Source organism: Grampus griseus (genome assembly GCF_964374135.1).
Source record: "Grampus griseus genome assembly, chromosome: 9".
Taxonomy (NCBI): Eukaryota; Metazoa; Chordata; class Mammalia; order Artiodactyla; family Delphinidae; genus Grampus; species Grampus griseus.
Window position 1 is genome coordinate 96416451 of NC_139003.1, and position 14714 is coordinate 96431164.

Below are 14714 nucleotides of genomic sequence, written 5' to 3' on the forward strand. Positions count from 1 at the left end.
AGTAGTTGTGGCTCGTGGGCTCTAGAGTGCAGGCTCAGTAGTTGTGGCACGTGGGCTCAGTAGTTGTGGCTTGCGGGCTCTAGAGCACAGGCTCAGTAGTTGTGGCACGTGGGCTCAGTAGTTGTGGCTCGCGGGCTCCAGAGTGCAGGCTCAGTAGTTGTGGTGCATGGGCGTAGTTGCTCCACGGCATGTGGGATCTTCCCAGACCAGGTCTCGAACCCGTGTCCCCTGCACTGGCAGGCGGATTCTTAACCGCTGTGCCCAGGGAAGCCCCCCAGTACTCTCTGAGTTCTTGCTTACGTTTGCCACAAGATGCTCCAGGTTCATCTGATACTTTCTTGTCCAGCCCTGAGCTTGACATTTGTCCAAGGAGCACTGGTTGCTCTCGGTGGAAATGATATTTAGAAACCAAGATCTGGTCAGTAGATGTGCTTATTGCTACTGGGGTGTTATCACTTCTAGATCCTAGAGTGCATAACCCTGATTTGTGAGAAACTTATTCTGATACAATCTACTCCTCTCTTTTGCAGATAGGAACCTCTTTGGTGTTATTTTTTCTTGACAATATTTTCTGGAGCTCTTTCATTATGGGTATGTAGATTCTTTATTCTTTTTTAGAGCTGAATGGCATTTTCTCCTGTGGATTAATATAATTCATTTAAACAGTAGCCTGTTTATGGACTTTTAGGTTGTCATTTTGCTCTAACAAAAAAATGCAGATATTAGCTTTTTACCAACCTTTCACATGTGTGTAAATGTATTTATAGGATTAATTCCTGAAAATGCAATTATCAGGAAAGCATACGTACATTTGTAATTTTATAGATATTGACACATTGTTCCCCATAGTGATCGTTCCAGTTTTTCTTCTTCCATTTAAAAAAAATATATGTTTGTTTATTTGGCTACTCGGGGTCTTAGTTGTGGCATGCGGGATCTCCAGGCCCCCTGCATTGGGAGTGTGGAGGAGTCTTAGACACTGGACCACTAGGGAAGTTCCTAGTTTTTATTCTTAACAGCAATTTATGATGAGAGTGCTTGTTTTTTAATATCTTTGCCCACATGGCATATTTCCAAGCTGTTGAATATTTGCCAAGCTAGTAGATGAAAATGGCATTTGCTAATAATTTTGGATTTTATTTTCCAAAGTGCACTTAAAAGTTGGTTTTTTAAAAAAAATAATTAATTAATTTTTGGCTGCATTGGGTCTTTGTTGCTGCGGGGCTTTCTCTAGTTGTGGTGAGTGGGGGCTACTCTTCGTTGCAGTGCGCAGGCTTCTCATTGTCGTGGCTTCTCTTGTCGCGGAGCATGGGCTCTAGGCATGCAGGCTTCAGTAGTTGTGGCATGTGGGCTCAGTAGTTGTGGCGCACAGGCTTAGTTGCTCTGCGGCATGTGGGATCTTCCTGGACCAGGGCTCGAACCCGTGTCCCCTGCATTGGCAGGCGGATTCTTAACCACTGCGCCACCAGGGAAGTCCTGGTGCTTTCTGTTGGTTTTGTTTATTCACTTATCCATTTTCTTTGATTCCCCAGTCCTCACTCCTCTTTCATGCCTCTCCTTCATTGGCAACCATCCTTACCTGTTTGATGCAGGTCCTTTGGTTTGTGTACCCTTGTAAAATGTTTATTATTTTGATGTGTGGTTTTTTTGTTTTTGTTTTTGTTTTGCGGTACATGGGCCTCTCACTCTTGTGGCCTCTCCTGTTGCGGAGCACAGGCTCCGGATGCGCAGGCTCAGCGGCCACGACTCACGGGCCCAGCTGCTCCGCGGCATGTGGGATCTTCCCGGACCGGGGCACGAACCCGTGTCCCCTGCATTGTCAGGCGGACTCTCAACCACTGCGCCACCAGAGAAGCCCAGATGTGTGTTTTTAAGAATCTTTTTATTTTGAAATAATTTCAAACTTAAGAAAAATTGCAAAACTGGCCCAGGAATTCCCCCTAATTCCTTAGCAGAATTAGCGCTGAGGTGGTGGCCTCTATGGAGGCGGAGTTGCATGTGCACTGCCCATCCCTTATGCTCAGCAGGTGCTCGGCGTCCGTGTACGCATCTCCTGTGTTGCTTCCATCACATTCCTGATGACGTGCTCACCAGGGATGCGGACAGGTTTCCAAAGGCCGTCCTCTTGGCTGCACTAGTCTCTTCTGGTCGCCCATCACCAGGGGGTCAGGCTCTAGTAGAGATGCTCGTTGACTTTGCCCATGGCAGCGCTTCCTTTGTGGGTGCTTACACGGGCTCCATGAAGATTCGACACGTGGATAGGTTGTCACATCTGTCCTGCAGCAGGGAACCTGGATGTTTGGCCCTTGGTCAGTGTGTCCAGTGCGTTGGACTGTGGGACACTCATGATCGGTCATGCAGGCAGCTGCAGCCTTCCATGGGTCATGCACCTCAGAAGTGAGGCAAGCTTTACCATCCGTGACCTGGGTCCGGTCTGGTGGGCGAGGCTCTACCTGAGTCAGCAGTGTGGGTAAGGTAGTGGACCTTGCTTCCTCTGGGGCCAGACCACGTGCAGCCTCCTGTTTGTGGAAGTGCATGGGTTTTACCTTTAAGTGGAGCTCTTCTTTCTGTTGGGCGTTTCTGGGGCGGGTCTCACCTTATGAGAATGCAGTTGGGAGAGAACTTGTTCGAATTGTGGTCGAGCTGTCATCGTTTTGCCTTCGGTGAGCGTTCCTCCCCCTCATCCCATTCCCACCTCGGGTGCTCCTGTCCTTACGGGAGAAGCGCCTTCTGTATCCCAAGGGGCCATCAGGGATTGGCATCCTCTCTGTTAGTGGCTGTGGGGTCAGAGTGTGACATGCTGTCCGTGATGCTGTCCAGATGGCCCACAGGTGACCCGGGGAAGCCAGGCCTTGGACTTTGCTCTCCTCATGACCTGCCCCTTTAGACAGAGGTGGGCAGGTGGCACGTAACCCTCGCAGGTGGTTCTCTCTGGGAGCCATCAGTCTGCTATGACTCCCACAAGAATGAAGTCCCACCGTCACTCGGCACGTGCCAGCCGGGCAGCCGATGGAGAGTTCAGGCAGTAAAGGTCAGCTGTTCACTTTGCCAGGTGTAGGCAGACTGACTTGTTTTCTTGCCAGAGGGCACAGCGTTCTTTCAGAGGGCACTGGTGGTGTCTGAGGTGGCACATCGGGAGCCATCAGTGGCAGCAACACATTCAGGCCCGGTTGCCATGCCAGGTGGCATGGGGACAGCGGCCCTGCTGTTTGAGGGCTCCGTGCACCAGTGGCTTCTATTACGCTGACTGGGTGGAACCTCGGGCCCAGACATGGGTTCAGTAGTGCGTCTCGGCCCCTTTAGGGGTGCCAGCAGCTCTTGCCGTGCATTTGTCAAGGCTTGCCATGCAGGGTCACCTACACCAGCCTCCAGGCCCTCCCATCAGTGCCTCGTAGCTTCTCTCCCAGTTACATGGGCCGATGAAAACAGCTAGTGCAGCTCAAATGCAGAAACCACAGTCAGTGTTCAAGTCAACAACACAGGAATATGTGGGGCCTGGGGGTCCTCGCCCTCCTCCCCACGTACCCCAGCCCCCCAGTTCCCGCACCCCAGGCTGGGCTCTTGTATCCGTTGCTGTCTCCTCCCGTCCTGTTGCTCTACAGCCCCTCCAGCCAGCTTGGCTTTTCCCTTCGTCCTGTTGGAACGCCAGCGTATAATAGAAGATCTGTTTACGATTACAAGTACATACTTTAGGGTTAAAATGAACAGAAACATCCAAAATCTCTATAAGAAAATCTCCTGAAACACACAAACATGGACTTGAAGAAGTGGAAGACACCTGTGTTCGGGTGGGATAGTGGCATCGTGACTGTGTCTACTCTCCCTGAATTAATTTTTAACATGATCCCAATAACAATACCATGGTGCTTGTTAATGGAATGAGACCACTTGACCTAAAGCTCGTTTTTTGTTACGCACAAGCAAAACAATCTCTGAAGAAGAAAAATGAGGGAACAACCCCAGATTGGGTTGTGCTGTCTCGCCCCCGATTGAAGCTGTGGGGTTGTCCTGGGATAAGCTGCAGGAACAGAGGAGAAAATACAGAAACAGACCCCCCTCCATGGGGAAACTTGAGTGCCCAGTAAAATGGTGTTTCATAGCAGTGGGGACAACTGAGTAATGGGTGATATTGGGGTAACTGGACAAACGTGTGGAAAAGGATGAAATCAGATTCATCCTTCCTAGTGTACACAAGGGTGAACAACAAGTGGTTCAGAGATTTAAATGAAAGCAAAAATAATTAAGCCATAGAGGTACTAGGCAAAAATATGGGTGAATTCTTCAATGATCTGGGAGATGAGGAAACTTTTTTTTGGCTGTATCGCGTGGTTCGTGGGATCTTAGTTTCCTGACTGGGGATCAAACCTGGGCCCTCAGCAGTGAAAGTGTGGAGTTTTAACCACTGGACCGCCAGAGAATTCCCGAGGAAAGTTTTCTTAACTATTATTCAAAATTCAGAGCAAGGAGGGGAAAGACCAGATCTGATAACATAAACATAAGCAAAGTAAAAAGACAACAAATCGAGAAAAAATATTTACAACTTATAAAACAAAAAGCAAATATCCCACATCTAAGGTGCTTCTAAAAATAGAGACAACAAAGGCTGAGGACCTGAGAGGAAAAAACAAGTCAAGAGATGGGAACAGACAGTTCACTGAAAAAGAAACTCAAATGGCTTTTAAATGTGTGAAAAGGCAACTCAGACTCTTGCATAATAAGAGAAATGCAAATTAAGAGCACACTGAGCTACCTGTTCTCACCTTTCAGGCCAGCAGACATCCCTGCTTGGTCAGGCATGAGGAACCGGCCAGCATAGCTCCAGACAGGGCATAAGGGGCTATGTCTGGCTGAACTCTGGGGCCGCGACTGACCCAGCATCCCACTTCGGAAACCTCCCCCAAGGAAACATGGGCAAAAACACGAGGCAGTTTGCGCACCAGGCTGTTCATTTTGGCCTCATTCCACCCCTGGGGTGCAGGCTCGCTAAACCATGCTGCAGCCTCACAGCGGGCCGGGGTGGGAGGGTGCAGCGTGGAGCCCTATCTTCGATGATTATCCGGAGGGGAGGGGCTGACCTCTCAGCATGGGCCTTGTGAGTTTGGACCATGTAACGACTTAAAGGATTACAATTGAATCCAAACATTAAAAAAAAAAATTACTTAAAAAAATCAAAAGCAAAGTATTAGTAAAAAATGGCAAAAACAAACAAAAGACATAACCCCACAGAAAAGAGTTATTTCAAGTAATTAAATCATAGAAATTCGACAGCAGGCCGACAGTGGGACATACACCAAGGACAAGGAAAGCAACGAAAAAACTTTCAGCGAATTGTTTTCAGTAATCATTTTATTAGTAATAATACTGGTATTATTGCCACTGTTCCATATGTTTTAGGATAAAGTGGAACTATAGTTACATTAACAACATTACACACTGGCTTTCACCATAGGGGGAGTGGGTGGGTGCAGATAATACCAAAGAATGTGATCAATAACCCTGTAATCCTACTTTGGGTTGGAAATACTGTGAATTCATGAGGTTTTTCTGTTAAACACAAGGTGCTTATTTCCTCACTCTCTCTGGTGCCAAGTCCCAGGCGCAGTGAACACCCTCGGTGAGTGGTAGTGGGCCTGAAACAGCACTTTCCTCTAGAAGCAGCAGTGGCCACTTCTAGGTCTGAGGAGCCCTCAGCAGCTGCCAGGGTCCACTTCGAAGAGGCCGCCGCTGGCCGGGGCGGGACAATTGGATCGTCCCTAAGATGATGACTAATGGATTGTTTAGCTCCAGCGATTCCAAGGAAGCAGCATTGCTGAAGAGAAAGGATGATGCATTTAACTTGACTTTTCTGAAGGATCTGTACCTCAGGGTGACCAAGTAGTCGAGGAGGGAAAAGGTCTCTTTATGTAAATGTTTCCACTAATAAATGATGAAGGGATTGTGGAACCAGACTGTTGAAAAATATCCAACTATGAGACAAAGGGGCCAGGCCATAGCCATCAGTGGCAGGTCACTGCCCAATATTACGTGCCCCCTGATGGAAGCGTTCTTGAAAAAACATCGCACTTGAGTGAAATAAAGCCTCATGATCCAACCACCGGTCTACAAGAAATACAGGGGCTGAGAAGCATCTTCAAAGTTCTGACAGAGATACAGCCTGCAGGAGCCAGAAAGTGGGATATTCTACAGGACGACCTGCCCTGGCTATTTAACAAATGCATCAAGAGACTTAAGAATTGTGTCGGCTCAGGGCAGTCTATCGATGGACCTGATTCGCATCTTGATTTGAACAAACTATTAAAAAAAAAATGTGAGTCTGTTGGTGAAAAATTTGAACACCAATTGGATAGTTGAAGATTTAAAAAAATTCCTGTCAAGTTTTAAAGCAAAATAATGCTACTGTGGCTGTTTTTAAATTTTTATTATTATTTTTAAATTTTTTAATAAATTTATTTATTTTGGGCTGCATGGGGTCTTTGTTGCTGCACGTGGGCTTTGTCTAGTTGTGGCAAGCAGGGGTTACTTTTCGTTGTGGTGCACGGGCTTCTTGTTGCGGTGGCTTCTCTTGTTGCAGAGCACGGGCTCTAGGCGGTGGGCTTCAGTAGTTGTGGCACGTGAGCTCAGTAGTTGTGGCTCGCGGGCTCTAGAGCGCAGGCTCAGTAGTCGTGGCACACGGGCTTAGTTGCTCCGCGGCATGTGGGATCTTCCCGGATCAGGGCTGGAACCCGTGTCCCCTGCATTGGCAGGCGGATTCTTAACCACTGCACCACCAGGGAAGTCCCCATATTTTCTTAGTTTTCATCTTTTGCTTTATGTTCTAGGATAGAGTTGGCAAGCTTTTCATGTAAAGAACCAGATAGTAAATGTTTTAGGCTTTATGGGCCAAGAGGTAACATTGAGGGTTTTAAGTAGGTATCACATCAGAAGAGAGAAAACAAATTTCCACATTTTCATTGGTGAAATTCAAAGTATGATAATCACTGAGTACAGTTTTTTTGTGACTCAATCCTAATAGGAATGGAATTCTTTTGGGGGGGGCTAACGTTTTGCTTAATTGGGGTTCAGAGTTAGTGCTGTCGATCATCAAGATGATTGGAACGTTCATTTGTAACAGTGCCACCATATTCCGGGTCACTAATTGGGCTTTCAGTTACACCCGTTTTATTATTCAGCGATCGTGTATGTAATTTCTAAGATACGTTTCTTGTTTGCTGTGTCTGTCTCTGTCTCTCTCTCGGCTGTGTTTATGGATGCTGTTCTCCTCAAATGCCTCTAAACCCCCTAGAATTTAAGCCCCCATCCAGTCTGTCCTTTGCCCCCTGTGCTCCCTGCCCTTTCTCTTCCATGCTGACCCTGGTGATCACTGTATCTGTGAAAGCAGGACAGGTTGGCTTGTACGTGCAGCTGATGGGCTTCCTTTAGTTTCCTGTGTTTCCCCGGGAGGGGCAGCTCTGGGACTTTGGAAGGGTGGGCTGTGTGTCGCATGCAGGGGGACCTCGTGGGGAGAAGGCAGTGGACTCAGGCCCCACAGCCACCAAGTTACGTCCTGGGGGCTGCTCCACCTCCTGAGGTCTCTGAATCTCACGCCTGGTTCCCTTTCCCTCAGGGCTACCTGATTCTGCTCTGCAGGGGCAGCTTTTAGAAAGAAGGAGAAAGCGGAGTCCAGACAGTACCCATGGTGCCCTGTGTGTCTAAAGAGATAAAGGGATAGTCCAGTCAATACCAGATGTTTATTCAAACAAATCTAGTGCAGTACTCCTTACCCGGTTTACTGTGCTTTCTACATCTGCGGCATGTGTAGTGGTAACTGAGGCATGAAATTATTGTTCTGAACCAGTCTTTTCAGAATCAGGAAATACTAAACTTTGTTACAGTTTAAATTGAACCATATGAAATAGCCATTTTTACGGGCAGAAAACTGTTGAAAATTAGCACTTTGATCAAATCTAATTTTAATCTAATATTAATAAATCTAATGTCAGTAAAATTGTATTATATCTGTCATGTTTTGAGCTGTGAATATGGTCACTCTAAATCATCACTCTAATTAACCAGAACAGTTAATTAAGTAGCCTCTCCTATTTGCAGCCCTGCTGGAACATCTAGAGAGTGTAAGGGTCTTCAGCATCAACAAACCCAACTTCTCCTTTTCAGGATCAGATTGGACCCTGAAGGAGTTAAAGTGAGCTTGCTCAAGGACATACTCTTTAGTTTCAAAGTTGCATCTCAAACGCAAGAGTCCTGGAGGCAGGTAGAGGCTTTTGTAGGCTGACGGTCATGGAGAAGGTGTGCTCTGCACAGGCCCCCTGGACTACAGTGCCCTGAAGCAGGCAACAGCCGGCCAGAAACAGCCAGGTCGGCGGGTCCCACCACATAGGTGACAACGCACGTCAGGAGGGGGAGCCCCAGCAGTGCTCTCAGCTTCCTTGCTTACTCTTTTTAACTTTGTCGTTTGGATTTGCAGAATGGTCGGACTTGCAAAATAATGTCCTTCAACTGACTACACGGTATTGGCTAGAAATGTAGGGAGGCCACCCGTGGGCTATGTGTGCTAGAGGTAGTAAGGAAGATGCACTGGTTTAGTAAGAGGATGGGCTGGTTTAGTAAGAAGATGCACTGGTTTAGTAAGAAGATGGGCTGGTTTAGTAAGGAGATGCACTGGTTTAATAAGTCTGTGCACTGGTTTAGTAAGAAGATGCGCTGGTTTAGTAAGAAGATGCACTGGTTTAATAAGTCTGTGCACTGGTTTAGTAAGAAGATGCATTGGTTTAGTAAGAAGATGGGCTGGTTTGGTAAGAAGATGCACTGATTTAGTAAGAAGATGGGCTGGTTTAGTAAGAAGATCTGCTGATTTGGTAAGAAGGTGGGCTGGTTTAGTAAGAAGATGGGCTGGCTTAGTAAGAATATGGGCTGGTTTAGTAAGAAGATGTGCTGATTTAATTAGAAGATGGGCTGGTTCAATAAGAAGATGGGCTGGTTTGCTAAGAAGATCTGCTGACTTGGTAAGAAGATGGGCTGGTTTAGTAAGAAGACGTGTTGGTTTAATTAGAAGATGTGCTGGTTCAGTAAAGAGGTGTGCTGGTTTAGTTAGAAGATGTGCTGGTTCAGTAAGGAGATGTGCAAGCTTAATTAAAAGATGGGCTGGTTCAGTAAGGAGATGTGGAGGTTTAGGTAGAAGACGTGCTGGTTTAGTATGAAGATGTGTGGGTTTACTTTATGTCTTTTCGTGCATGCAGCCTGTTTGGATTTTGCCAGCAGTTTTAGGGTGTTGCCTGCCTCAAACTTTTTTAAAAAACTGTAAACAGCTTCAGTGGGGTTTGCAGAAGGAAGCTGTGGTTTCTGGTCTTCCTGTTCATTCACATGTTTTTTTCAGAGGGAGGGCTAACATCTGACCATATTTTTCAACAAGCTCAGAAGTGAACAGAGGAGAATGCACAGTAACTATCGGCAGAGGGGGAGGAACCAGAATTCCTCCAGAGAAATTCCTCCTCACACAGACTTTCCAGCGGGGTGTTCCATGGAGAACGAGGTAGGTGCAAACCCAGCGTGGAAAGAGCCGTCTAGAATGATTGTTTGGGTCTTGTGGCCTTTACTTTGGGAAGGTGGGGTGGAGGGTTCCTGCTGGCTTCCGGGTCTGAGAACTGGCAGCCCCAGTGGCCAGCGAAGTGAGCAAGATGAGCTGTTTGTAGGTTGTTGGGTGCGTCCATCTTCACTTAAGGAGGAAGAGACTGTGGATGTCAGGTCTGCTGAGGAAGAGTGACGTTCATGTAGATTTGTAGTCAGTTAGGACCCAAGATCTGAGTTGGAAAATGATTTAGGGAAGAGGCCAAGAAAGAGCACATTCACAGTGCAGACTCGTGCCTGGAATTTCACCCGTGACGCCTGAGGGAGGAGGAGTGCCTGGCAGGAGTGGCCGCTGCGTGCCCGGCAGGAGTGGCCTCGGCCGCTGCGTGGACGGTCAGGCGCAGTGTGTGTCACCAGAGCAAACGGCTGCAGTGGGGGAGGTCAGGTTCATGCCTAGTCCTGAGATAGGGAACTCGAGGTCTGTAGGAGGTCCTGGGGCACGGGCTGTGTCGTACTCCTTATTTGGGCCTCTGCGGCACCTAAGAAAGGCTCTTTTTCTGTTGGTAGGCGCTTAAGTGCTTAACTTCCTTTTTAAAAAGATAGTGAATCTGTTGACTTGCGTTACAGGGAGTTGGAGTTAAGATAGGCAACGTTGAGATACAGCTTTAAACAGTGGTGCTTATGGGAGAGGATTTGTCGGGGTGCTGCGTGCACTTGGGCGGGGGTGAATCTGGGGAGTAGCCGCTGCCTTGCCCAGCTGGCAGTTGGACAGTGGCTCTGCCCGGCCCACGTGCTGGCCTGGGTGTCTCTCCCTGGTGTTGTCCCGCAGCCCTGCGGAGCCTGATCCCCGCTGAGCAGTCCCCCTCTCCCTCCCTCAGCAGAAGGGGCCCTGGGGCAGGGAAGGGGGTCCCTTGAGGTGCAGCCCCAGTGCCGGGCACATGCCAAGTGCCCATTAGACATTTGCTGAATGCCGAACTGAAGGACCCCAGGGCATTGCACTTGAAGGCTTTGTTCTGGGGCGGTTTTGTGTTACTAACCAAAGGAGTAGGTAAGGGTGCGTGAACACCGTACTGAGGCCTTCGAGGTGCCCAGTGCGGGTTTCCTTCCTTCACTGCCACACGCTTTCTCTAGAACGCGCTGGACTGAGCACTGTGCACATGGAGTGACTTGGTGTATGTCACCTTATTATTCACTTTGGTCCGCAAGTAGAGGCCACTGTCCCATGAGCAGTTGTGCTGGTTCCTTCAGCACACGCATTTCATACTATAAGTTAATAAACAGACAGTCTGACGGAGAAGTTAGCCTCTGGGAATTTGTTTAGGAGATGCAGTTACTCGGAGCCTGGTCACCCCAAGTGAGATGCTAAGTCAGGCTTTAATCTAACAATACCCAAGGCCAGCCTGGCCCCTGGTCCCTCCTCTAGGAAAGCGCTAAGTGGGCCAGAGTTTGTGTGTGTGTGTGTGTGTGTGTGTGTGTGTTGAAGAGCTACATTTGAGGTTTCCAACTTCAAAAGTTGTTTCAGGCATAAGATGGAAAATATATTGTAAGAATACTGTAAGCATCTAGGTATCACTTCTGAGCCAGTTCGGAAGTTCTGCACAGGTCTAGGAAGCAGCGTGTGTTCCATGTGAGAAGTCTGCAGATGCCTGACAGGGCCACTGAAGCCCCGCATCCCCTCCCTGGATCTGTGCCTCGGATCCTCGGTTGGTTCCTTCAACACTCAGGGCCCCCGTTTCTTCACGAGAGATTCAGGCACAGATGGACGCCGGGTGGCACTCGGTGCCAGGGCTCCATTCACGAAGAGAACCCGTGCTTGGCGTTGTGCTCCTTCCAGGGGCTAAATTGCTCCTTTTGTCTTTTGGGGTCAGAGATGGCAAGATCATTTCAGTGATGATGAACATGGGCGCTCAATGAAAATACCTGTTGAGTGAAGGATGAACAATTACACGGGCTAAAACCACTTTTTAAAACTCTGTATTGATCTGGAGGCTATTCCAGTGAATTAAAGAATCCACAGTCGTTTAATGGAATCCTGATTCTGTGCATCGGAATATTCTTTTTCTAAAATTAATTAATTTATTTATTTTTGGCTGCGTTGGGTCTTTGTTACTGCACGTGGGCTTTCTCTAGTTATGGCGAGCGGGGGCTACTCTTCTTGCGGTGCGCGGGCTTCTCACTGTGGTGGCTTCTCTTGCTGCGGAGCACGGGCTCTAGGCGCATGGGCTTCAGTAGTTGTGGCACATGGGCTCAGTAATTGTGGCTCGTGGGCTCTAGAGCACAGGCTCAGTAGTTGTGGCGCACGGGCTTAGTTGCTCTGCGGCATGTGGTATCTTCCTGGACCAGGGCTCGAACCCGTGTTCCCTGCATTGGCAGGTATATTCTTAACCCCGCTGCGCCACCAGGGAAGTCCCAGAATATTCTTAATTGTTCTCAGTTTATTTTTTTCAAGCAGAACTTTCTTTTACATTTCCTGTTTAAAAGCAACATAGGCTCCAAAATCCTGAGGTGCCCTCTTGTTCATTGTGTTTCTGGAGAAGCTGAGGGGCCCCCACTGTGCCTGCCATCCCCCAGCTCCCAGCCGTGTCTACTTTCCAGCTCCTGCAGCGGGAGCGGGGCGCGCACCTCCTGTGTCACACGCCTGCTGTCCTTGGGTGGGGCAGCCGCCCCCGTTCTGTGCTGAAACAGGGTGAGGCGGCAGAGGAAAGCTGCAGGTTTGCTGGGTGCATTTCTTTACATAATGGTTTCAATATTCCACTTTCTAGGGAGGCTTATCCACGGGTTGAACGTATTTGGGATGTTAAAAAAAAAAAAAGCATATGATGCCTGGGGTATGCAACACTGAGGACTGAGTTAGGGAAGCTGTGTCTGATTCCAAATCAGTCATGCCAAGTTCATGCTTGGCCAGGTGGCCTTGTGTGCAGCCTGGGTTCCGGGGCGGCTTCCCTCGCCTCCGCCAGCCTGTGAGCAGTGGAGGGCACGCGCCATTATTCGTCACGGGGCCTCACGGGCCGTGCCTTGTTGCCAGGGTAGCTCCTTTAAAAACAGGGCATTTGGGCCCTAAAGTACACCTTCGAGGCACCTGGCTGGCAGTTCTCATCACGGATTCAGTCCCTGTTCATCTGCTTTGGGCTTATCTCCCCCGGCTTGACGGTGACCACCTAGAGGGTGGGAATTCCGTCTCATCCCCCCACGGGGCCTTCCTGATGCTGGCTGGCACAGACATCAGACACATTACTGCTCCCCTGTAGGGTGCTGGCTCCCAAGAGGTAAAGGCAGCAGAAGACGGAGTGGGGCTCAGCGTAGGGTAAGCTGGTCCTCGAGCAGTAGGAGGCGTCTGCAGTGGGCGTCCTGGTTTCCTTGGCCTGCAGGGGCCAGACAGATGAGGCGTATGGGCTGGCAGAGGGTCTCTCCTTAAGGTGGGTTGCAGGACTCGGGCTCTGGGTCCTTGCCACACACTGATTCTGTGTGCAGACTGTGACTTTATGACCCGTCCCTCAACATTAAAATAACAGCATGGTTTGCATGTGGCCTGTGGACCTGGCGATTTGGTAAGAGGCTGACCTTGGCAAACCCCTCGTCTCAGAACTGGTTTCCTGTTGCTTCCCGGCGTAGAGGAGTAGCGAGGTAGAGCAGCAAACAGGTTGAGCTGAGCTGTTCTCGTGCGCCATCAGGCTCAGAATCAACCGTGGGCTGTGCCCGTGCTGGTTATGATTTGGGAGAGTGAACTTGGTGAGGTTACCAGGTAGAAGTGGTGTAGGGACAGATGTTTACTCCAGCCACTTTGGGATATAGGTCATCTGTGTAACATTGTGCCGCGTGTCTCGGTACTTCCACAGCCCTAGGGCAGTGCCTTGCTCATCACAGGAGCTAGGAGGCTCTCAGTGCAGATAACAGTCAAGCAGAACAGGATCGAAGAGTCATGTGTATGCCGTTGATCGCCTCGGATGCCAGCCAGAGTGGCAGTTACGGTTCAGGGCCTGGCCTGACCTGCCCGCAGTCAGGCTGGTGAAACGTGATGTTTACATTACTCAGCTCTCAGTGTCGCTTGCTTTCAGTGTAAACTTTACCATCGGTCTGGCAAATTGTGGGTGACAGTGTCCCACTGTTTCCACGTGAGCCCTACATCACGGTCACCTGGTCCAGACCCCGCCCACCCCGGATTTCACCTGAAGTGCCTCACCCTCTCCCCCACTCGCGGAATTTGTGCTGGGGCTGACAACTCCTGTGGGATCGAGGAGAAAGAAGCCTGAGCAGCCCTGGGGGCGGGCTGTCTGAGGGCTGGGATCAGCCGTCTCCGGCTCCTCCGAGGAGCCCCCTCGCTCCTCTGTAGTTCGTCTGAGACTGTGGAGATGATGCTCTCCCTATGATGATGCGATTGGTTATCTTGCCTCCCTTAACCTTTTGTGCTTTTATCTTGTCTCAGCTTAAGTGTAAGCAGTTGTAGGCAGGAACTGTACTCATCCTTTAAAAACAAAATCTTATGGACGATTTCAAATGTAAACAAGAGCAGAGAGAAGTCAATGAAGCCGCACACAGCGCAAGTCTCGTCTAGCGTTGATCCTCCCCAGCCCTGAGGGCCTCACATCAGCATCATTCCCCCAGCCCCCCACGCGGCACGAAGCGCTGAGGGGCTGCATTGGGATGGGCAGTGGGAACTCGGTGGGTATCCAGTGCGAGGAGGGGCGCTCCAGTGTTAGTTGCGGTGGATCAGTGGGGTAAAAGGCAGCTATCCAGGGGCCAAATGCTCAGGGGTAAGGAGTGCAGGCCAAGGAGCAGAGGAGGAGAGCCGGGCTCCGGCTATAGAAGGAGCAGGAAGAATGCTGGGTCCACTTGGCTGAGGGCGTGTTCTGTGTGGGGCGGGCCCTGCAGGACCTCCTGGAGACCCCCGAGGCCTCACCTGCCTTTGTGAGGGAGTCAGGGCCCCTCTCCATCCTCCATCTGTGAGATTGACAGGCTGCCGAGGCGCCTCGCAGGCATTGTTTGGGGTGGGATATGGCATGTGGCTGAATTTCCCCCTTGCAGAGGAGAGACAGGAACGAGAGCTTTTGGTACATGGTTGGCGACATAGACATTTGTTTCTTGTAAGTGTTGGTCAGAGCTAGGCCTGCCCTAGGTCCCGGCCGCTGTCTGGCGTTGGGTCCTGCCCAGGCAGG

The 14714-nt window shown here is 49.6% G+C and overlaps 1 protein-coding gene across 8 annotated transcripts in view; it reads left to right on the forward strand.

Annotated features, from left to right (window-relative positions):
* The window catches only part of CCM2 (CCM2 scaffold protein), a 59003-nt gene that overhangs the window by 8464 nt on the left and 35825 nt on the right, over positions 1-14714 (forward strand). For 3 of the 8 annotated variants that reach the window (XM_082661610.1, XM_082661615.1, XM_082661612.1), the window contains one exon: positions 9371-9526. The exons of 2 other annotated variants lie outside the window; for them this stretch is intronic. In XM_082661610.1, coding sequence (XP_082517736.1) covers positions 9428-9526 — 99 coding nt within the window. In that variant the 5' untranslated portion in view covers positions 9371-9427. Of the gene's footprint in view, positions 1-530; positions 592-9370; positions 9527-14714 lie in introns of all 8 variants that reach the window. 3 more of the 8 variants (XM_082661611.1, XM_082661613.1, XM_082661617.1) reach the window with 3 other exon arrangements.